Genomic DNA, 24,401 nt, shown 5'->3' with positions numbered 1-24,401 from the left:
AATTTTGTGAGGTTTAACCTGAGATTCTGGCGTTTCAGGCAAAATAAATTTATATTAAAAAATCGATTCAGGATTTGAATGAATCGATTTTACGTTGTCCAAGCCAGGATCGATTTTAATCGATGAATCGATCATCAAAACCCACCCCTACTCTGGATCACTCTTAAACACTAAATTCATTTTTGTGTCCTCACAATAAATCATATATTTATAAAAATGAACAATTGTTTATTAACACCAGTTATTATAAAGTGTTTAATATTATTATTATTCATGTCTGTTCTTTTATCAGTTTGGTTCTTTTCATGAAACTCTGCTCCACTTTGTAATTCCTTCAATAATAATAATAATGATAATAATGACAATAATAATAATAATAATGATAATAATAATAATGATAATAATAATAATGATAATAATAATGATAATAATGATAATAATAATAATAATAATGATAATAATAATAATGATAATAATAATAATGATAATAATAATGATAATAATAATAATAATGATAATAATAATAATGATAATAATAATAATGATAATAATAATGATAATAATGATAATAATAATAATAATGATAATAATAATGATAATAATAATAATAATGATAATAATGATAATAATAATAATAATAATGATAATAATAATAATGATAATAATAATAATGATAATAATAATGATAATAATAATAATAATGATAATAATAATGATAATAATAATAATGATAATAATAATGATAATAATAATGATAATAATGATAATAATAATAATAATAATAATAATGATAATAATAATGATAATGATAATAATAATAATGATAATAATAATGATAATAATAATAATAATGATAATAATAATGATAATAATAATAATGATAATAATAATGATAATAATAATGATAATAATGATAATAATAATAATAATAATAATGATAATAATAATGATAATAATGATAATAATAATGATAATAATAATAATAATAATGATAATAATAATGATAATAATGATAATAATAATGATAATAATAATAATAATGATAATAATGATAATAATAATAATGATAATAATAATGATAATAATGATAATAATAATGATAATAATAATAATAATAATGATAATAATAATGATAATAATAGTAATAATAATAATAATAATGATAATAATAATAATAATGATAATAATGATAATAATAAATAGCTCTTATTTCCTGTTAACATGATTTAGAGTTTCTGCTGTTTTTCCTTTTAGTCCGAGGCTTTGAGGCTCAGTGTGTCATCATCATCGTTCTACTGTTTCTACTGTTTCTACTGTTTCTATTGTTTCTTTTCTTTTGTAACTTTGAACTGAATAAATAAACCGATCAGTGTCTTTGCTCTGTAGCAGAAAGCAGCTTCATTCTCATCTGTCTTCATCACGGACCAAGCTGATGATGAAGGTGAGTTTGGGGTTATTTTCCATGGCTCGTGTTGTGGAGTTTGATTTGGTTTCTGCTGTTGGACTCGTGTCTTTAATGATGCTTGGACTTTATTCTGAATCATTTCAGACTCACAGCTGAAACGTATCCTCGCTTTCTCCTTCTGGTGTCGCTCTTTCCTCGCTCACTCAAGTCTCTGCTGGGATGGAGGGAATTCCCTGAACTGGGATGCCTGGAAATCCCTTAGCAGCGCACACACACCCACCCACACACACACACACACACACACACACACACACACACACACACACACACAGTGTTTTTCTGTTTGGTGCTGAAGGTCGAGCGCTTTGTTTCCTCTCGTTTTATTTCCATTTTTCTGCTCTCTCTCCTGTTTTGTCCTCTTTTTGTTTGACTCCCTCAGTACCTGCAGTAGAGTCAAACAATAGAGACGCATTGAAATAAAATACAGTGGAGACGTGAGGAGAAAGGAGAAGGTGAGGGGAAAAAGCCCACATAAAAGATGAAATGGGGACGAGCGGATGAAAAATAAAGGGTAATGTCAGTGATGACAGGACACTGAGGAGTTGAGCTGAAGCCGGTAGAGTGTGACTGAGAACCTAAAGGAGAACTGTCAGCCATTATCCAATCAGATGCAGTCAGCAGTTTGATTGACAGCTGAGACTCTGGTTGACTGGATCAGCTGAGATGTGAGGCGCACGAGACAATACGAGCTCAGGGTTAGTGTCAGGCTCAATACATTATTGTCTTTGATTTTATTGCCATCTTCAAACTGACCGCGGCACAGCCGAGTCTTCGCAAACTTCTCGGAGCTGTTTCGGTGATGCCGTCATCCACAGCGGGCTGATGTCAGACTCGAGCCCCTGGCTCATTCACACCGAGCTCGTCTCTTTTCATTCAAATAGAAGAAATCACGCTGAAAGCCGAGTGATCAGAAATCGTACGTCTCTTAAGATAAAATGAACTTTACAAGGTAACAAGGTCAGAATAACGTTGGAAAAATGTGATAACATAACCTGACATGACGGGGTCTTTTATTTTGTGGCTGTACAAGATCCCAACACAGACAGGTGCCCAAAGGCAACACTTAATGTAAGATGTTTGCAGATGTTTTATTTGAGGAAAACTGAATCTTTGAGATGAGCCTGCGATAACAATTTAAATAAAGCTGGAAAACACTGAGGTATTGATGTGTGCACAGGTGCAGGTGTGCAGCGAGTCGTCTGCTTAGACGATCATAAAAGCAGCAGAAACAAAACGGGAAAGAACCAAAAATCGGCACGTGTGAAAAATTGGAACCGTCACGATTTACTGAAATTTAGACGGCGAGTTAAAATGTTTAGACGTCACAGACAGATTGAAACATGCGTTATATTCATCTTCCTAACGCTGCTGCAGAGGTTTGTCTGTGTTATCACCTGCTCTGGTCCTGGGACGAGTCCTGGACGTCTAGATGATCAGCAGGAAGCCGGACAGATCCAGAGTTCCTGTAAAGGAGAGCTGCTGGTGGAAACACTCAGGTGATCAGACCGGCTCAGGCTGCAGGAGTGTTTTTTACAGAGTCAGCTGTGTGTGTGTGTGTGTGTGTGTGTGTGTGTGTGTGTGTGTGTGTGTGTGTGTGTGTGTGTGTGAGAGAGAGAGAGACAGCTGGGCCATCTGACTTTGCTGTGACATCTGGGAAACCCGCCGGTTTGTGCCGTGAACGCTGGTTGATGTCGCTATTTAAATGCAAATGTGTGTGTGCTGAGTGCTCCCAGCGTCTCACACACACACACACAAAAGGAAACACTTGACACACAATACAGAGGGGCTGTAACACACACACTCGCTGCAGCGCTGAGCCTCGGAAAACTGCAGAAAGAGGAAGAAACGAGGTAACGAGGTGAGTTTATCTGAAAAGATTAAATTCACATATTCTAACTAATCTGAGTGAAATCCAATGATTTCACTCAGATTTATAAATAAAATAAAACAGACAAGCAATGTTACATTTTTCATTCAAAGAAAATCTAAAAAGCTAATTTTAATTTTGCCACAAACAAAAAACAAAGATGAGGCTTCAGTCTGGATTCATCTGTTTGAGCTGAAAGACTTTTTTAATCCTACATTTAAATGATTTTTCTGAGAAAATCAAAAAACATTAAGCTGATAAAGTGTTGATAAACCTGATCACTGAGAGGTGAGACCTTTGTCACGGCTTCAGACGCTCCAATAATGAAGTCAAACATGGGGAATAAGCGATCGCATTCATCAGCGCGAGCACGCCAGGATCGGTCGCCTGCGGTTGATGAATGGACTCGGACCCTAACCGAGTTTGTCTTCATGTAGATCAGATCATAAAAGCACATTTAAATAAAAGCTCACAGTGGAAACAGGAGTGCGTCTCTGCTGACCTCTGCTCCCACATTTACAGCCTCGCTTTAAATCAACTCTTTTCCCTCTTCAGCGTCGGCCCGCTCTTTATTCTCCAGCTTAAAGAAAAGAGAAACTCGATGTTTATTTCATTTAAAGGATCATTTTCTGTCTCTAATACACGAGCTCCTAAATTACTGAACGTCCATATTAACAGTTCGTCCGCAGGATGATGAAGAAGCAAAAATTAAATTAAAAACAAAGTTATTTTTAATCAAAAACTAAAAACCATCAGCTGATGTGGACGTGAAGCAGCGGGGTGTTTACGTCCATCCCCCTTTGTTTCTTGTCACCCTGCGAGCGGGTCGGGGATGTGGCCCCCCCACCCCCACCCCACCCAGCCAGCCCGTACTCAGCAGCTCATTTGTTCATTGTTCACTTTGTTAAATTTGAACCTGCAGGCTGATCAATTATTATTAAATATAATTATTTATTCTCGCCGATCGTTTATTGGTCGATCAGTTGCTGAAATTTTTATTTACGTTTACAATTTTCGTCACTCACATTCATCCTGGAGAAAGATCACCTCCTCTCCTCTTCCCTTTCTGCTCCTCTTCATCATATTTTCACTTTGAATTTCCTGGAAATAATTTCATTCTCCTCCTTGTGTTTTTCCTCTTCTTCTTCGTTTGTGCAGATGGGTTTTGTCTCCTCCTCCTCCTCTTCTCTTTTCCTTCCTCTGCTTGTCGGTCCACCCCTCGGAGCCTCGGAGGCCTTCGCCCCTGAAGACTGGAGTGCCTGTGAAAAACCTGCCTCGCTTCTTGTCTGACAGTCAGATCCTCTCAGAGGAAGTTTCTGACCAAGGTGATGAAAATCAGCCGAGAGACAAAAGCGAAGGAAGCATCAGACAACTGAAGATTGTTCTCAGTGAACCACAGGACGCAGGAACGCACCGTGACGGCTGATTGGACATTTACTGATGGAGATGATCGATTGAGATGATTAGGATTCAGAGATAATTGGATTTCTGAAGCAGTCGCCTCTGAGACGGGAAAAACAAGCCCAAACCTATTCGTGTCCAGGTCACAGCGCTCTCTGGCGATTGAGCGCGAGACTATTTAAGCTCAGGGGTTTTAACACCTGTGCCGGCTTCACGTTACCCCGGTTTCAGCGAGCGAACACCTCCGGTACCGCCGGCGCTTAGATTGGTCCCTCTGAGCAAGCAGGAAGTGGTCACAAACTTGAGTCACAGGAGACACTTGCTGTGTTAGAAACATGAGGATGGGACCTGGTCCTGAAGCGGAACCAGAACTAGACCCTGGTGACTGCTGCTCAGGTTCTGGATCAGGGTCAGGAATAGTTCCACCTTGACCTCCTGGATGAGAGTCTGAACTCGGTCGGGTCTTTCAGCCTCCGTCTGGCCTGAGCTGCTACCACAGAGACCATCAGGGACCCGCTGACCTGGCTCAGGGTCTGATAACAGACCCAGGACCACAAGGACTGGATCTCTGAGCGGATTTTCACCACAGCCACACGAAGTGATGGGATGAACAGGAACCAGTTCAGACTGAGAGAGAGAGCGAGCGAGAGCATGGGGCGATCAAGACCTCTCTCTCTGGCTCTGGTTGGTTGGCACCTCCTCCCCCTCCTCCCCCTCCTCCCCCTCCTCCCTCTCTTCATCTTGCTCTTGCACACCCGCGCACACACATCGTCTCTCACCTCTCCTGTCCTTATAAGGCCAGGCCCCACCCCCGCCGTGATGTCGTCAGCAGCAAGGAGGAAGACCCGTGGGGTTTTTGGGTTTTGCCGTCCAGTCCTGTGGGGCCGCAGGGCTGAGAGTTTCTCCTCCGCTCCTCACCCCTCCATCCCAGCCCACCTCCTCTCTCCTCCTCTCTTTGGGGAAAAGAAAAAAGACACTTTGCTTGATTCGCCGTCCGGACCCGGCTGTTCTCCCCCTCGTTTTCTCGTCCTCTGAGGATTTTATTTCTCTTTTCCCGTTTCCTCCTCCGGCCTTTTTTTCTGTCACTGATGATCAAGAATAAAAAAAAAAACCTTCTTAAAAACTTAAAAAAATTTCTGCCCTGAAAAGTTGAATTAAATCTGCAAATCAGACGAAAAGTTCAGCAGAATTTTAAACTCCTTGTTTTTCTTCGTCCTCGCCGCCTCGTTTTAGACCTCGACGTGCGGGTGAAGAAAATGTCGCCCGTCCAGAAGCCTCGCTCCGTCCTGTAGATCACATTTTTTCTGCTGGACTTTTTCTGCTTCTTCTTCTTCTTGTTTTTGCGGCTGAGCTGCAGCAGCGACGCGCGCAGCATCCGGGCCCCTGAGATGTTTGGGATCCAGGACAACCTGCCCCGCGGGGCCACGGCCAACATGAAGGAGGAGCCGCTGGCCGTTCGCTCCTGGATGCACTCGGCCGGTGTGGTGGACGCCAACACGGCTGCTCAGAGGTAAACTGCCCGCCACCCCGCAGGGACTCCGGGAGCTGTAGTCCCAACGGACCCACAGCAGTTTTATTTCACTCGAAAGAAAAATAATTTGCAGCTCAAAGAAAAGATTTTAATTTTAAATCTTCAGCAGAAAAAACACTAATTATTATTTTGCTGGAGGGGAAAAAATAGATTATTTAGATGTTTCTGAAGGTCAGACAGATTGAAAATAAGATTTTAAAATGTTTCTGAAGTTTAGGAAAATTCCTGCAGCTCACAGACAAACAGGGAGAATGTTTTTGTAAATGTGAGTTATTTAAAGTGAATAAAAACAGCGAGGAAACACTTATCAAAAATCATCCAAATAATTCTATTTGATCTTTAAATTTTCAGAGTTTGACTCAAAGACTTCTCCTTGTGTTTGTTTCCCAAAGTGAAACGTTTGTCTGAGCCGAGGAGCAGCTCGTTTTATTTTTCCTCAGACTGACTTCGTGTTTCTCTGGATGGCGTCGAAGGTTTGGGGTTAAAGCGCTGCGTGTAATAAACGAGGCACGGGTCGGCAGCGGTCTGAGCTCGCCCTGCAGCTGAGCGTCACAGTTTATCATCGTTAGCAGCTTCAGCCGTCGGATCTGTTTCTGCATTAGAACGATGGAAAATACCACAAAGTTTTTTCAGGATGAGCCACAAAAATCATTTCACTCTGAGAAAATAAACATTAATGTTCAAAAATAGAACAAAAAGAATTAAATCCACCTGAACATCTGCAGGAAATTCATTTAAATAATTTTAAAAATGAAACAAAAACTATTAGAAATATTTTTAAATTCTCAGCACAAACTCTTTTCTCTTGTTAGATTTCCTGACACGATGATTTTAGTTCATGATGACATAAACTACAAATTCAAGTTTATTCTCATCAAAAACATTTCTAACATTTTGTGACCTTAAAGATTTCACATTAAAAGCACGACTTGTTTCTATGAAAGCATGTTTGTCTCTGCGCCGCCGTCCGGGTTTAACACTGGGAGATATTCCGATGATGTTCGCGGTCGAGGTCAAAGCTGCAGTTTGACTTCTTCGCATGAATATTAATAAATCGAGCATGTGATTCACAGTTTGTGTGAACCTGATTTTCTCTCTTTAACATGTTGAAGCTGCGTCCATGTGACCGTTTAAAGTTGTGCAGCATGTTTGGTGAATGATGAAGATTTTTATCCTCACGTTTATGAATAAATTGGATCGTGCAGGTTTTCCTGCAGCGAAATCCTCCGTTTAATTTTAACAGAAACGTTTCAGCTGATTTATTATGATTAAACTCATGAAATGTGAATTTTTCTTTTTTAGTGCAGAGTTTGTTTTTCCTCAGTCACCTTCTCGCCGTGAAACAAGGAAAAGCTTCTGGATATTTTCACCCGTGAGAAGCTTTTTAAAGTCGACTCAAACGTGTTTATTTAAATTAAACACAAATTTTACTACGGCTCTAATAACGCGCTGCTGTATTATTACTGCAGTATAATGTGTAATTGGTCAGACTGAAGTGTGTCTGTGCTGAGGCTGAGCGCGTGTTCATCGTCCAGACTTTGATACGGTGAATGTGTGATGTGTTTCTCGGCCTGACGACCGCGTGAAGCTGCGATTAATCACGTCCGACCTGCGTTTTTCTTCAGCGAGTCCTAATCTGAGCTCTGACCTTGTTCATCTTCAGGAAGTTTTCCTGGATTTAAAGCACTTTGTGCATTTTACTGTAATACGCTGTTTTTCAGCACATGAGCCAGACGTGAAATATTTTACTGTGACAGAGAAACGCTGAAGAAACTGTCATCCTGCTGAAATAACAGCGCAGGAAGCTCTGTGACGACTGCAACAATAAACCTGACCTCGTCCTCCTGCATCTTTTATATTTCTGTCCATCTCTTTGCTTTTCAGCGGGGTGGGGTTAGCTCGCGCTCACTTTGAGAAGCAGCCGCCGTCCAACCTGAGGAAGTCCAATTTCTTCCACTTCGTGCTGGCTCTGTACGACCGCCAGGGTCAGCCCGTCGAGATCGAACGCACCACCTACGTCGATTTTGTGGAAAAGGAGAAGGTGAGACTCAGAGGGATGCGGGGAGGAGCTGGGACATAAAACAAACACACCGCACAGTGTGCAAAGACAGAAATCAAAGACGCTCTCATTCTTATGACGGAGAACAGAGATGGAATCTGAACTTTAGAGACTCAGTCGCATCCCAACAGGAAGGAGACCCTCTGCCAGGCGCCGTAACGCTGCGACTGCCATTCAGGCTGAACTCAAGCACAGTGACACAGTAGTGCTGATTTTATCAGCGTCGCACACGTGGCTTTTATTTGAACCTCACTTCATATTTTTTACATTTAAATAAAAATGCAGATTTATCTGGACAGCTGAGACCGTCAGCTCCGCATCCCGAGCTCAGGCTTCGTTCATCAAACTGATACCGCAGCTCCAGCAGCGTAACATGTCCACAGCGGTATAATAGACAACAGCACCTGTGACAGGTGTGCTTGGCAGTAGTGTGCACAGTAAACACAATAAAATGCAGTTTGCGTCATTTTAATGCAGCAGTTTTTCCCTCTGACAGTCGCGTCTGTGCCGAAGGTTGATTCATGTTTATCAGCCCAACAGCTTCGGCTCAGTGCAGACAGACCAGTGTGAATGTGATTCACCAAGCAGGGAAAATGAAGCCCCAAACAGAGCTGAGAGGTGTGTTTAGTTTCACGGCCGATTTCCAAAAGTTTGCATGTTTTCTAAACGCAGGAGCTGACGCTTCATTTAGAATAATCAGTTTAAATATTCCCCTCTGATTATGCAGCAGGCTCAGCCACCTCACACGTGTGCGCTTGTGTAAAGGTTGAAATAGTTACACACCAGCGCGCTCTAATGCACTAAAACATGCAGAACTTCTGCTTGGTCACATCAGGTGGTGAAACCAAACGCACCCACGCCTCAGTTTGTTTCCTGACTTTGTTTCAGGAGCCGACGGGCGAGAAAACCAACAACGGGATCCACTACAAGCTGCAGCTGCTCTACAGTAACGGTGGGTGCGCTTGTTTTAATGAGCAGCACAGCCCCGTCTCTGCTCGCTCACGCTAACCCCGACTGTTGGTTTGTGTGCAGGGGTGAGGACGGAGCAGGACCTGTACGTCCGCCTCATCGACTCCATGACCAAACAGGTGAGATGACTGATCATCAGCATGTGCACCGAGAGGGGAAGGATCAATAACAGCAACGGCAGCGACGATTGTTTCGTCTGATCAATGAACCTCAAAAATCAGACGTTTCACAATAAGAGCGTCTTTTTCTTCCTGCTGCAGTCCGAGGTGTCGGACAGAGTTTCAGGCCGACTTCTTTCAGACAGACATCTCCTCCTCCTCCTCCTCCTCCTCCTCCTCCTCCTCCTCCTCCTCCTCCTCCTCTTTCTTTTCCCCCTCCTCCTCTTTCTTTTCCCCCTCCTCCTCTTCCTCCTCCTCCTCCTCCTCTTTCTTTTCCCCCTCCTCCTCTTCCTCCTCCTCCGCCTCCTCTTTCTTTTCCCCCTCCTCCTCTTCCTCCTCCTCCTCCTCTTTCTTTTCCCCCTCCTCCTCTTCCTCCTCCTCCATCCTCTTTCTTTTCCTCATCTTCCTCTTCCTACTCCTCCTCGTCCTCATTTCTTTCTATTCCTCGTCCTCCTCCTCCTCGTCCTCCTCCTCCTCCTCCTCCTCCTCCTCTTTCTTTTCCCCCTCCTCCTCTTCCTCCTCCTCCTCCTCTTTCTTTTCCCCCTCCTCCTCTTCCTCCTCCTCGTCCTCTTCCTCCTCCTCCTCATCCTTGTCCTCCTCCTCCTCTTCCTCTTCTGTCTCCTCCTCCTCTTCCTCCTCCTCCTCCTCTTTCTCTTCCGCTTCCTCCTCCTCTTTCTCTTCCTCTTCCACTTCCTCCTCCTCCTCCTCCTCATCCTTGTCCTCCTCCTCCTCCTCTTTCTTTTCCTCCTCCTCCTCCTTCTCTTCCTCTTCCTCCTCCTCGTCCTCCTTCTCGTCCTCCTCCTCTTCCTCCTTCTCGTCGTCGTCCTCCTCCTCCTTGTCCTCGTCCTCCTCCTCTTCTTCCCCCTCCTCCTCCTCCTTTTCTTCCCCCTCCTCCTCCTCGTCCTCGTCCTCCTCCTCTTCTTCCCCCTCCTCCTCCTCCTCTTCTTCCCCCTCGTCCTCCTCCTCTTCTTCCCCCTCCTCCTCCTCCTCCTCGTCCTCCTCCTCTTCTTCCCCCTCCTCTTCCTCCTCCTCGTCCTCCTTCTCGTCCTCCCCCTCCTCCTCCTCCTCCTCCTCGATATATTTCAGGATTTTCTCAAACAGGAAGCTGAGCCACTGAAGTCAAACAGACCCTTTGATCACAGAGTTTGTTGCTCGCGTTTGTTCGACGGTTCCAAGTTCAAACTCGCGCCTGAGAATCGGCGCCCTGATGGCGCTCGGTCTGCCGCTGTGTTGAGTTTATTAGAGATTGAACGTCGTGTCGCAGCTTGTTTGCATTTGTCTCTGAGTGTCAATAAATCAGCTGTTAAAGACTCGTGCTAGCACGCCACTTCCAGAATAAACATGTGATCGGAGAGAGTGAGGAGCCGCTGCCATCTGCCGCCTTCACGTCTGAGCAGTTTCCTCATCGTCTGAAACGATGGCGGGAATGTGGCGAGCACGTGTCTGTCAGCTCTGTGTGGTCCCGCTCGCCTGCTGCTTTCTGATCAGGCTCATCCTGACTGGTTGGAAAAGATGGACACTGTTACGTCCCCTGTCGGTTTCTGTGGTACCGTGTAAAGCCAGGCTCATAGCTGAGGCCAGACGGGGGGCCGTACTCCATCAGCACCGAGGATCGTTTGTGGTCTGTAGGAGGCGCTGATGGGCGTGGTCCCTGTGTGATAGAGAAGCGCTCCATCAGCAGCCGGGTCACTCAGTTTTGTCTCTAATGAAAAGCAGCAGCAGCGTTTGAACCCTACGACTCATTCAATTAGCGCGCTTTAACGAGCTCGCCGTCAGCCGGCGCTCGCCGTGACAGAGAGGCGTTTCATGCGTTTGGTTCCAGCTGTTTCATGTGAATATCTGCAGGCTGCAGCTGTAATGAAACATTCAGAGGATCAAATGTTTGTGTCCCGCTCACTCTCACTCAGGCTAATCGCTAATAATGAGCTCTAATTGAGACGAATGAAACCGGCTTTAATGGAGCTGTTTCTGCTGCAGGCCAGTGGGCGGGGCCATGATGAAGCGCAACAGGTGATCTTCACGTTACCTGTTTGTGTGTGTGCAGGCAATCATCTATGAAGGCCAGGACAAAAACCCCGAGATGTGCCGAGTTCTGCTGACGCACGAGATCATGTGCAGGTAAGGCCGCAAAACACCGACCAGATCTGAGTAGTTCTTCTTCTCTGCTTCAAATAAAAGTCTCGATGTTTGAGAGCAGTATCCTCACGTCCACGGTGACTCGTGCCCTGATGGAGCCTGTTCCCTGCATACAGAGTGGGCGTGTGCAGGTGTCTCACCTGAGCTGTCTGAAAGAAATACGAGGCTCTGCAGTGACTGACGGGTCTGCTTTCATTTTTGTCTCTCTGTGTGCGTGTCAGCCGCTGCTGCGATAAGAAGAGCTGTGGAAACAGGAACGAGACGCCGTCAGACCCCGTCATCATCGACAGGTAACAGATACGAAGCATCACGCACTCACATACACCTGTCAGACTGTTTGTGCGCTCGCAAACAAACATGCAGCAGATGCAACAAAGACAGACACCGATGACACGCGGCGCATTCCTGTCAGCCTTGTCGCGTACGTTTAAAGGTTGTCTTCTGCCCGAGCGGCAGATTCTCGATCAGTCGCCAGAGAGCACCAGCCGAGTCACAGACACAGGAGGAGCTGCAGGTTGAGTAGCGCCCCCTGCGTGAAGGTTTTTAGGTTGGGTTTGTTTATTGGTCAGTTACCTTTGCCAGGCTCAGGTTAGCATACCTGTAGTGACATCACAGCAGCACAGTATGAATGAAGCTTGTTGTGTCACACAGTAAGGTTCATGCTGGCGTTCCTCAGGGTTTCGTCCAATCATGTTTCCACGTGGCAGATGGCCCCGCCCCTCCCTGAGCCTGGTTCTGCTGGAGGTTCCTTCTTGTTAAAAGGGAGTTTTTCCTTCCCACTGTCGCCAAAGTGCTTGCTCATTGTTGTTGGGGCTTTACCTTACAGTGTAAAGTGACTGTTGGTGCCACATCAATAAAAGTGAAGTGAGCTGTGACACGAACGTGCTGATTATGTGCGGTGGGAGCGTGATTCACGCTGAGTAGCTCTGTGAATTTAAGGGCTAATGAAAGGTGAACATTAAATGCAGCTCGGCTTTAAATCATTCAAACAGGATGACGTGTAGAGCTACTGGGCTGATGTGGTTGAGCCTGCGCCTCCTCTTCATCCTCCTCTCAGATTCCTCCCCCTCCCCTCCTTCCTGGCCTCCCATGAGGAATCATACGCTATGCTCTTCTCTTTTCACCTCCCCCTCCTCTTCCTCCTTCTCCTCAGCTCTTGTCCTCCTCCTGAGTATTAATCTCAATCCTCCCTCCCCCTCTCCCCTGTGGACGGAGGAGGGGGGAGTATGGATGGATGGAGGGATGGATGTGACTGCAGCAGCTCTTTGAAAAGAGAAGTGGAGATTTTTACAGCAGCTCTTTTTTCTCCCTCTGCCAGCTGAAATGCATGATGGGAAGGTCTCCTGTGTTTTTGGCGGCGTCCAGTGAACAGGAAACATGTCAGGGTCAGACTGCAGAGAGAGCACAAACACTGCGATTCGTTCGCTCTCACTTCAAGAAAACTAACACAACAGCATTTCATTTCTTCTCCTTCACTCCAGAACCCACCGCTGGTTTCTGTCAGCATGTCGACCTGAACTGAATTAAAAGCTGAACGCAGCTTTAAAGATAAGCGTTAATTTACAAGGCGCATAAACAGTGCACAAAAGTGCAAGAAAGGAGCATCAAAAATGAACTGTGAGGAGGCAGAAAAGAGAAATGCACCAAAAAACCGACAGGTGAACAGAGTGAGCGCAGGGTGGGCCGTCACAAAGGAAAGGAAGACAAAGACAGGAAGTAAAGCCAGCAGACACGCAGTCGGAAGATGCAGGATGCAGCCACGGGTTTACAGTCTTTGAACACGCACAGATTTTTGGCTCATTAAAGGTTAGACAATGTACTTGAATAAATTAATCTCTTCCTTTCATTTCCAGCTTCCATTTTTAAGCAAACGTTTAAAATATATATAAAAAATATCTTAAATGTGGATCATACTGCTTTTAGTTTATTAGGACTCTGCATACAGGACAGAAGCTGGAAAACAACAATAATAACAATAAAACATATGCAGGAATTTTACAGCTGCTTCGTTTAACATGTTCTTTCCGCCAACTGTAACTCCTTCTTCACTCGTACGTGTGCGCACAGAAATGCTGTATAAAATAAAGATGATTTAAAACAACTATCCGGTTGTTAATTGATGACATGACGAATCCTACTTCCGGGCCTAAAGTAGTCTGCGTTTAATATGGCTTTTGTGTTGTTAACATGTTTAATGTTTTGTATTTTCTTCTATTTGATCTCAAAAAGCTCCTAAAACAGTCAGTGATCACTGTTGACCTCCCTCGGCTTTTATTACCACTAATCATTTATTTAAGCTCAGTTTTTAAAACCTTAGGATGTAACTACAGCCCAGCCCATGCAGCAGTATATGAATGACTAACCTCGTATTGTGGATGGATTATCTCAGTTGTTCTCCTGGCTGAAGTTTGGTCCTTTTACAGCATCCTGCCATGCGATTACATTTGTTCCTGACCACCGAGAACACTCACGTTAACTTTTATCGAGTGGAAAAAAGTTAGCTTGTTCATATTATGCTAGCATAGCTGTGTCGCTAGCGATCACGTAGCACATCATTATATACCAGCTAGCCCAACTTCAGTAACCCTACAAACGTCACTGCTGTTTAGTTTTCTGTCTTCATTTATGTTGGAAGTGATAACAGAGCTGTACGTTTTAATTTGTTTCCAAAACCCCGCAGTCAGGACATGCTATATTGTATTTAGATAGAAGCTAGCGAGCTAACTCCCTGCTAACTTCTAACTGCGTTAAATGTCATAAATTCCGTTTTCATGGATGCCTGGATGTTAAACTCAATTGTTACACCTGGTAGAGCAGAACGCTGATCATTTTATTAAAGATGAAAGACTTTAGACAGTTTTCAACTCTCAGTAATGCCATAGTGATCGTTTGATATATGGACCTGCAGCGGAGTTTAGGTCCAGACACGGCTAGTGACGTCAGACTGAACAACCGGATAAAACAGAAAAACACTCTTCACTGTGACGTGTCAATAAATGAGAACTTGTTATTAAATGTGTCTCATTTTCAGTAAACGAGACAATGACGTGAGTCAGTTTTTTATTGCTGCCGGTGAACGCAGCCATCGGTGCAGGATACCTGTCAGTGTCACGTTTAGCCATTAGCTCTCAGAGGTGCGAACAGCGCAGCATCATCTGCAAACATGACGACTGTCTGACAGGATGCAGAGCTGCAGCTTCCTTCTGCTTTCTGCATGCAGCGATTCACATTTTTACTTCTGCGATCATCACTTAGTTTTGGACCTCTGAGTCAAGTCCAATAATCCAGACCTGGATGACGGAGAACCTGCACAGACATTTCCCCTCCCAGATGTTTTTGCTTCATCCTCTGAAGGCGTAGTTTCAGACCAGTGACCTGATTTCTGCCTACTGTTCCTCCGTCGAGCATCCTGTGGCGTTCCCGTCGGTAAACCATTACTCTGTGCAGGTTATTTCCCCTCACGGCCTCCAAAGGGGCCCAGCCCACAGGCTGAACCTCGTCTGGCTCTTTGTTCTGAGTGAAGAGCTTTGGAGGGTCATCGATGATGGGACGATCCCCCTCTGAGCGCTGACTGTGAGAACATTTTAATGCGATGATCTTCAGTCACGTTCACATCTTTAAAAAGCTCCCCGTCGATCTGTCTGCGTGTTTGTAGCTGCTGATGATGGTGGTGATGGAACTAGCTCTCATCTTTACACGCTCTCGCTCTGAATACCTGATGTGAGAAATTTTTTTGGGGGGTACAATCTCCTGTCTGTGAGGGTCTCTGGTGTCTGCAGCGTGGGATTATGGGAGGACGATGGGCTGTCAATCATTTAGCGGGCGTAGGTGTGATTTCCCTCTCATGCTGCAGGTTGGTTTTGGATGGAATCTCATTACTGGCCGTGTTTCAGGGTGACTGACAGCAGAATAATGTTTGGGCCCCCAGAGGGCTGCGGCCGGCTAAATGTTAAATGTATGAATGCATGGGAGTCAATGGAGAGATGAAGTGTAGCTGAATATTTTATTCTTCCTGGGAAACAGTCACGGAGTGGAGAGTGTGACCCTGAACACACCATCTGCTGCTGTTTCACTGCCGAACACGCCGTTCACAGAAAGCGCAAATATGGCTGACTGGCAGAGTCACCTGGGGGGAGGGGGGGAGGGGGCAGGTAAATAAACAAAGACTAATTAACCAGGATTTGTATAAAAGTGTCAGACACACAGCAGTCACCTGCATGTGTTAGCTGTGCTCATACACAGGTTGATGGTAATACGGAAATAATCGTTCAGTTACCAACAACTCCGATTAGTTCATTTGAAAACATGCATGTCTTCTTCAAAAACAACAGATTATGACAACGAAGTGTGTTTAAAGATCCAAACGCTCTGAAAGACGAGACGGGACAGTGAGCAGAGCTGAGGGGTCGAACTTAAAAAGTTAGTAAACTCTGAAGATGGACTCCTTCTCCTGGGCTGTGGTCTGCAGGTCAGGGCTTCTTAATATGACTGTGAGCTGTTCCTGTGGGGTCTGTACCGTACAGCCTAAACCACCTTGAAGCTGCTGTTGTTGTGATTTGGTGCTGGATAAATACGTCTGTAACAGGAAGCGTGGCCCTTTCTCAATTCTCAAGTACGCGAGCACGGACTCGCGATTTGTACAATTGGAACGCCCGCGTACTTGATGATGTCACAGGTCTGGAGGTTTTACTGCCGTCCCCTCTTAATTTAACTGTGAGTAATATGTTATGAAGCTTTAATCACAGCCGAACCGGTTTACTCAGGAACAAATAAAACACTGAAATAAACCAAACATTAACATTTGGAAGCGATCTAAGTGACTTTTATCTCATGTTTAACCTCAGTAGTGAAATCTCTATTAATAAAAATAGTGTACATGAATATCTTAATAAAAACAAGCAGGTGAGATGTTAGAACGCTTCTATTTTTATTGTAGTGGACACTCAATACAACAGACAGCTGCTGGGGTTTGTTTAACCTGAGCAGCGAAAAGACCGCGGGGGGTTGGAAACGATGTGCCGGGAGTCCGCTGTTCTCGCCGGCTCTAATAATCCTCGACCTCGCTGTCTGCTGTGGAGCCGGCGGGTCACAGACGTCTCCGAAAACGTCGGAGCGCGTTTGGAAATATGTGACATCTTGATAAACTGAGCAGATATTTGAAGTTCACACAGCTACATTCTCGCTTGAAAAGAACTTAAAAGTTTATTTTGTGACCCAGAAAGAGGAATATGTAAGTTTTAGCCCCGCTCGTCCGCCATTGCCGTGTTTGAGTTTTGGACGAAATGCATTCTGGGATATTTAGCTGTACCAAGTCCACACAAGTCACCACCGATGCATGCTCGATAAAACGGGCGGAGCGAGAACACATCCGGGACTTTTTCGCGTTCTCGGCTTGATGCGTACTTCGAATTGGAGCAGTACTTGGTCTCCGACTGATGACGTATCACGAGTACACGAGAACGCAAGTACGCATATTGAGAAAGGCCCCGTGATTCAAACACAGAGGAAGGGGCGGAGCAAACAGAAAGCATGAGTCAAACACAGAGGAAGGGGCGGAGCAGTTTGTTGGATCAGACGAGCCACTCAGAGATGAAACTAATCATATGACTGATGATATAAACAAACACGTTTGTTATCCAACATACGAGCCTCGACTCACTCTCACTGTGTGTGTCTGTCGGTGTGTATGCGCTGCCCCTGTCAGGAGTTAGAGGTGACGTATTGATCGTCTTGTTCATCATTAGACATCAGACGCTGTGATCGAGGAGACGCTCACTGACTTTACAACTAAATCTCTCCTCTCCCCTTTATCCTCACAAACTGCTCCTCCTCCTCACCTCCTCTTCACCCCTTCGTCTCCTGCAGTACTTGGAGAGTCTTCCTCTCATCTTTGTCTTCATCGTTTCTCCTTTGCTGTTACGAGGATACAGATTCAGGGGAGACAGATCTGCTCCCTCTAATTGCTTTTTAACAGGTGTCTCCTCCTGCGTGTGTGTGAGTGTGTGAGTATTGATCATCAGTAAGTGTTGCCGGTAGAGACACGTCCCTATTGATTATCAATTAAAAAAACAGATGTGTGTGGTTTCATGGCTGCGCCTCACACACTCTGTTGGTATTTCAGGATTCAGCTTTACGTTGCATCAGACAGGCTAATTAGGTACAACGCTCTCTCTCTCTCACACACACACACACACTCACACACACTCACACACACACACACACACACACACACACACACACACACACTCACACACACACACACACATACACACACACACTCACACACACACACACACACACACACATACACACACACACACACACAGTCAGAGGGACGTTTCTTTGCTTCATTTTGTGTTTTGCTGTTTGAGTTTTAAGTTTTAACGAGCCGTCTCTCACGGCGGCGAGGGTTTTACCTCTGATGTCACTTCTGCCAGCTGCACACGGAGAGGAAGAATTGGGAATCTGCTGCTGCTGTTGTGGTTGCTGGTTGGTTTTGGTTGGAGGGTTAGGGGATGTTTCCACTGCGTCTTGTCACTTCTGGTCTCACAGGATTGATTTTTATTGACCTCGGTTTTCAATTTTCATTTTCCTATTTTGGAAACGTTTGGAGTGTTTGGTTCACTGTAAACACGTAAAACCATCATACGTACATTAACCTGCTAAGACCCGAACTCTTTCATGGCACGCAATTTTAATTTCTCTTTGCTATTTGGGCTGATTGGGACCTGATGAATGTAAAGACAAAGAATTACCAAATATTTTTTTACCTGATTTTTGTTTCTAAGGAAAATGAGAGCCACATATGAGGACATTCGTATACAATTTTGATAGAACAGTGGCAGCATAATGTCCTCGTAAGTGGACATCAGGCCCTTGTAGAGCAAAATTGAGTATTTTGGTCTAAATAACCCAAAATGTGATGTCCACATATGTGGACGCAGGTCCTGGGAGGTTAAATCTTAGAAATTCAACAAGTTGCTGCACAAATCTATTTTGTTATGGTCAGCTGATAAATCAAAACTTCCATCTTGAATCAGCTGATTTCCAGAACATTTTCTGTTCCAATTTGCATAAAAATACTTTTACAGATGTTTATTGAAAAACTGCCACCTTCACACAGTTGTCACGGTTACATGTCTGAGGCAAAGTTTGAACATAATCTCAAAAACTATTAAAGATCAAAGTGTGAAATTTTCAGTGATCTTTGTTACCATCAAAATAAATCAGGACACAGATGCATAAAAAGATCTCGGATAATTCATGATGAATATATGTATTTTTAGGGATTTAGATGATATTTGTGTCCTAACTTTCACATTCTGTGGTATTGTTATGTCACTTCCTGTGAAGGTCCTCATCCCTCCTCTCTTCTTAAATTTCCTCTTCTGAATTTTAACAAGAGGTGACTTCATGAAAACAGAACACCTGCCGAGACCCTGCTGACATTTCATTGGTCCATGTGCAGAGCTGGTGTGTGATTGGTCAGAGCCCGTGCTGCTAAACGTTAGTGCTCAGAATATTTAAACATACTACTTCTTACAAAGAACATGGCGCCTGTTCTGGATGGTGAACGTGTTCATGGACAGCAGAGGAATCAGAGATCCCAGCCTGGTCCAGCTGTTAATAACCTCCTCCTGTGATGAAGAACAGAGGAGGAGGAGCTGTCTGTTTTCATTTACCGTGAACAGAGAGTTGATGGACTCCTCATTATCTCATTTAATTACCTCCTCCTCTGTACAGTCTGAACACTGAGGTGTGTGTGTGTGTGTGTGTGTGTGTGTGTGTATGTGTGTGTGTGTGTGTATGTGTGTGTGTGTGTGTGTGTGTGTGTGTGTGAGTGTGTGAGTGATTGACAGCTGACATTAAGTTGTTTAGCAGTAAAATGTCAGAGTCTGAATATTCCTGCTGCTCTGTTTGACCCCGTCTGTCTGCCGTAGGAGGACCTGCAGACTCTTCGGGATAAATCAGATTTCTGTCAGATGACAAACATCACTCTGTGTTTCTGATCCACGGCAGGTTTCATTCTGTGTTAGTGCGACTGGACCAGGATCCAGCTGAAGAGTAGAAACTCATAGTGCAGGGGTGTCGAACTCCAGGCCTCGAGGGCCGGTGTCCTGCAGGTTGTAGATCTCACCCTGGGTCAGCACACCTGTATCACATGATTAGTTCATTACCAGGCCTCTGGAGAACTTCAAGACATGTTGAGGAGCTCATTTAGCCATTTAAATCATCTGTGTTGCATCAAGGACACGTCTAAACCCTGCAGGACACCGGCCCTCGAGGCCTGGAGTTTGAAACCTGTGTCATAGTGGAAATTGTGGTTTCCTCACTGAGATGAGAAACTTGTGAGTTTCCTTCAGAATTTTTCCGCTGTCGAGAAACGTGACACTGACTTTACATTAGATTTGAACACAGCTGCGACACATCTGGATTGCGTCTCATCTCCTTGACCTGAATGGACTGAATGTTCACTGCTGTGTGTGTGTGTGTGTGTGTGTGTGTGTGTGTGTGTGTGTGTGTTGTAACAGCTGGTACTCAGTTCTTCAGCCTGTGATGCCATCTGACACTGAAACACACACGACTCCTTATCAGTGTGCAAATCACACATTCTGTCTCTGACTATAAAAAAGCAATCTGTGTGTGTGTGTGTGTGTGTGTGTGTGTGTGTGTGTGTGTGTGTGATAGAGAGTCATAATAGCTGTTAATTAGCTCAATGTTCAAACCAGCCGCAGATGCTAATTAGGAAAAACCTGTCCAGCATTTGGTGATAATTAGAGCGACAGGCCCAAACACATCTGACCACACACACACACACACACACACACACACACACACACACACACACACACACACACACACACACACACACACACACACACACACAGAGTACAGTTCAGCTTTAAAACAGTTGAGACAGAGATGCACAAATCGTCATTAAACACCTAAAATTAAAGTGAAAATAACAACATTTGAAATGTGATTGCTCGGGAAAACAATTCAGCAATTTTACAAACATAATTAAGAAATAGTGACTCCATAATTTGCTGGATCTTGGTCGATGTTATTTTTGACATTGCCGGACGTTGCTGGATGTGATAAGACACATGTTGACCTGTTGTCTTTGGACTATTTTCCATAAAAATAGCCTTTGTATGATTTGTAAATTATTGCAACCTCATTCTTTTATCTCTTTTCCTTTTTACAAACATTGATCCCAATCAGAGTTGATAAGATGTCAAAAAGAAGGAAAAGCCAGAGTCTTGAGATTACATTTAATTGAACAAGCAGAGCAGTTAACGCCACATAAACAAACAGACAGCAGTTGGGCTGAGAATCGATAAGTTTCCATAATGAATCGCTTATGGATTCAGTTCCTTTTCGCTTCCCGTACCAATTCTCACTGGCTCCACTTTTAGCCACCACCATCTCTAAGCAGCATATCAAAGACATTACATTCATGCACATTAATTACATGCTGAGTGATCAAATGTTTGTGCATGTTGGAGGTGTTTCCCTCTTTGCTGTGATCAGTTTTGGGTCATTACTCAAAAATGTAATTATTACAATATTACACAGAACCCTTTTCTTAAAAGTAATGCAGTACGTTACCTAATTACACCCAGGAGAAAGACATTCATTATACTACTCGTTATATTACTTTCATGTTACTCTGTAAAAGGATCTGAAACACACCGTCTCATAATCACCAGTTCACCATCTGAACCTGCAGGCTACAGGGGACACGCGTGATCTTTCTCCAAGTATTTATGTATGAGCATAAAGTCGACAGCACAAATCAAAGATGGAAACCAGCACAAAGAGACTTTAAAGTGATTCTGCTTTAGAAACATGAACAGGTAGAAACGGAGGCTGCAGCCTGACTGCTCATCAGTTTCTTACCTCTTGAAATTCAGCAGCAGCTCACGTTATCATGGTGCTGGTCTGGGGTCAGCATTTACTCAGCTTAACGTCACTCTGGGCTCTTGGCTAACTTAGTGTTAGCATGCTGTCTGTGTAGTTGTTTCTGTTCTGGAGCAGTCGTCACTCTATCGTCTCATCTTTTGTGTAATAAAAATATAACATCCATGTCGATGCTGGAGACTGCGGCGCTATTTTCTTCCACCGACACAGAACTGAAATCAGCTGATTCAGGATCAATAAGCTGGCTCGGTAGGCAGACTAACAACTCCACGGAATTAGACTACCGAGAACCAGCTCTCTACAAGAACTGTTCTCGAGTCCATCCCTAACAGCAGTCGATGTGTGACAGTGGTTAAATTTAGACTGGTCTTATATAAACTGTGCCTGCAGCCCGACACAGCAGCAGACTACAAGACGACAGCAGGTTCTGGGGTTAGGGTGTGGATGCTGCTCGTTCTGCTGGTGTGTTTTTGTCATGCAGCTTGTTGGGGATCATGTTCTAATTAAAACTGACATAAAGAACATGAATAAAACATGCAGAAAGTGCTGGTACAACACGCTAACAAACGCTCTGACAGCACTTAGTAAACACTCCAAGGACGCATCAACAACAACTGAGATAAATAAACAGGAAGATGAAGAGAGAACAAGACAAGGACACAGTCACAGCTCACTGGGAACACGCTAAGAACATGCAGAGCACTATGTTGCTGCCTGACTGCTTCTCTAGTTTCCAATTACAACAAAAGTCAGCGGTCGAGTGAAGCGGATTCATCAGGCTAATCGCGTGGTGTTGTTTCCTGTTGCTGCTGACCCTTGAGGTCGCAGACACACTCAGTCTCAGAATCGTCTCTAGAAACAAGCACTCGTTCCTCTGTACGCTCTTTTTAAAACGACACAGGTGACCGCTCTGTTCAGACTGGCCCAAGCTGGATGGATGAATACCTTTGCAGGCTGATGATCAGTGTTTAAGTCTTTGGTTGTAGAGTCAGGGTCAGCATATCTGTTGCTCGATGTGTACTAGCAAAGATCACAAAGGTAACAAAGGTATGTCAAAAATGAGCAAAGCTCTATGATACTGAACATGTTTTACAAACAGAAAGCAGCAGAACGGACTCACTGTCCTATTGTGGTACTTAAATTGAAACCCTCAGATTAACGTGAAGTTGTGGAGCTTCCTCTGAGCAGCTGGACTCAGGCTGAACAGAATGAAGATCAGACGGCTGACGGTTGGCGTTTATTTCTAAGAGAAACGTGAACGTTCAGCAGGTCGTCGGGTAAACGCTGAGCTGTTAGTGAGCTGCTGCTTCTGTCTGTTGACAGTCTGCGGATGCTGGCTGGTTATGATCGAATACACTGACTGACGATTGGTTGCCCCTCTTCTCTGTGACTTAGCCCCTCCTTTATGCTACCTGCCCGCTGCTATTTAATATCCAGCAGCTGTTTCCTATTTAATCTCTGTGAAGCCTTACTGCTTATTAAAGTATATTACTGCCCATAAATCGGGGGTCTCAAACTTAAATGAGCCGGGGGCCACTGTCGTCTCATTGGACAGATAGTGTTCAAGTAGTACCAAACAAACAAACAAGAAAACACGCACACATATTTCCTAAAATATTTTGCTTGTTTTTTAAGCATCAAATAGACAAAACTGCAAATGCGAGCACAGATTGAAGCCTGTCGTTGGTCCTCTCTGTCTGTGCACGTGGCAGCTCAAGTTTGTGACTCTGTCACTGAACTAACACAGCCAGTCCCTCAGCATGTTTGTACTCTCTGCTCATATTCAGTCATTTTTGGCTCTTTAAAGAACTCATTTGACCAAAAACGTCACTTCAAGCGACAAACTGCTTTATATTCCTTCATGTCAATACAGCCCCTGGGCCGCTGCCACAAACCTCTCCAGTTTCTAACTATATCTCGAGGCGTCGTTTCCTTGAAGTATGTCAGATCTGAGAATGAAACCACACAAAACCTTCAGACAGTTTTTTCTATGTTGGTGCCATAAGTCTGTGAATCAGCAGAGAGGCGGCTCTGCTCTGACCCTGTGGGCTCGCTCAGGTTCACGCTCGTGTACTGAGCTGATCTCAGTGAACATAAATCTGTGTTGATGTTTTTGATTCTTTGCCTTTGTACCGACTCTAGTTTCTAAACAAAGGCAGGCAATACAAACTCAGCAGTCATTACTTCACCGTATAATTTTGACTTTAAACAACTGCACAGGCGAACTCCAGCGCTCCTGGAAATCGGACTCTGTCGCAGTATTCATTTAGATTTTTGATATGTGCCTCTGCAGCGTGTTTGATCTTCTCCTGTTGGTGTGAAGACAACATGTTTGTCTTTATTTATGAGAACTGATAAAAAGATGATTGTGTGCAGAGAAACAGGTGAAGAGTGTGAACAGAGGTGATGAAGAGTGTTTAAAGGCAGCAGCTGCTTTAAAGCAAAGATGAACCTGAGAGAGAGCAGCGCAAATGACTCGCATCAGATTAACAGACAGAGCTGCCAGCAGCACGTAAATCACACACACACACACACACACACACACACACACACACACACACACAGGGAGGCAGTACATTATCGTCGGTATAATTCGTCCTCACTCTGCGACTACATTTTCTACCTCATAGAGCATATTAACTCCAACACAGTGTGTGTGTCTGTGTGTGTGTCTGTGTGTGTGTGTGTGTCAGGTCTTCTCTGCTTATCACATAACAAATTGAAAGCTTAATCTGTGCTGTGTGTAGATTTATGACCTCGATCGCTGGCGAGGAAATACTCAGGGAAACGCAGAAGACGAGGAGGAGGAGGGTGGAGACGGATGGAGCGTGTGTGTCTGAAGATAAGAGCACGATCAGCTGAGACCGCACAGCGATAAGACCGTGTACGAG

General features: G+C 44.2%; 1 protein-coding gene across 11 annotated transcripts in view; it reads left to right on the top strand.

The window, feature by feature from the left end:
• ebf3a (EBF transcription factor 3a) overlaps positions 1–24,401 on the top strand; it is a 281,532-nt gene that overhangs the window by 215,293 nt on the left and 41,838 nt on the right. For 6 of the 11 annotated variants that reach the window (XM_082544660.1, XM_082544668.1, XM_082544669.1 and 3 more), the window contains 7 exons: positions 1,387–1,441; positions 4,491–6,243; positions 8,149–8,305; positions 9,212–9,275; positions 9,356–9,411; positions 11,495–11,568; positions 11,808–11,876. In XM_082544660.1, the coding sequence (XP_082400786.1) occupies positions 6,122–6,243; positions 8,149–8,305; positions 9,212–9,275; positions 9,356–9,411; positions 11,495–11,568; positions 11,808–11,876 (542 nt within the window). In that variant the 5' untranslated portion in view covers positions 1,387–1,441; positions 4,491–6,121. Of the gene's footprint in view, positions 1–1,386; positions 1,442–3,271; positions 3,324–4,490; positions 6,244–8,148; positions 8,306–9,211; positions 9,276–9,355; positions 9,412–11,494; positions 11,569–11,807; positions 11,877–24,401 lie in introns of those variants that run through there. The other 5 variants (XM_082544667.1, XM_082544664.1, XM_082544663.1 and 2 more) reach the window with 3 other exon arrangements.

This window comes from Aulonocara stuartgranti, assembly GCF_965226115.1.
Source record: "Aulonocara stuartgranti genome assembly, chromosome: 8".
Taxonomy (NCBI): domain Eukaryota; kingdom Metazoa; phylum Chordata; class Actinopteri; order Cichliformes; family Cichlidae; genus Aulonocara; species Aulonocara stuartgranti.
Note: the sequence above shows the minus strand (reverse complement) of the source record. Positions and strands in the feature narration are given on the sequence as shown.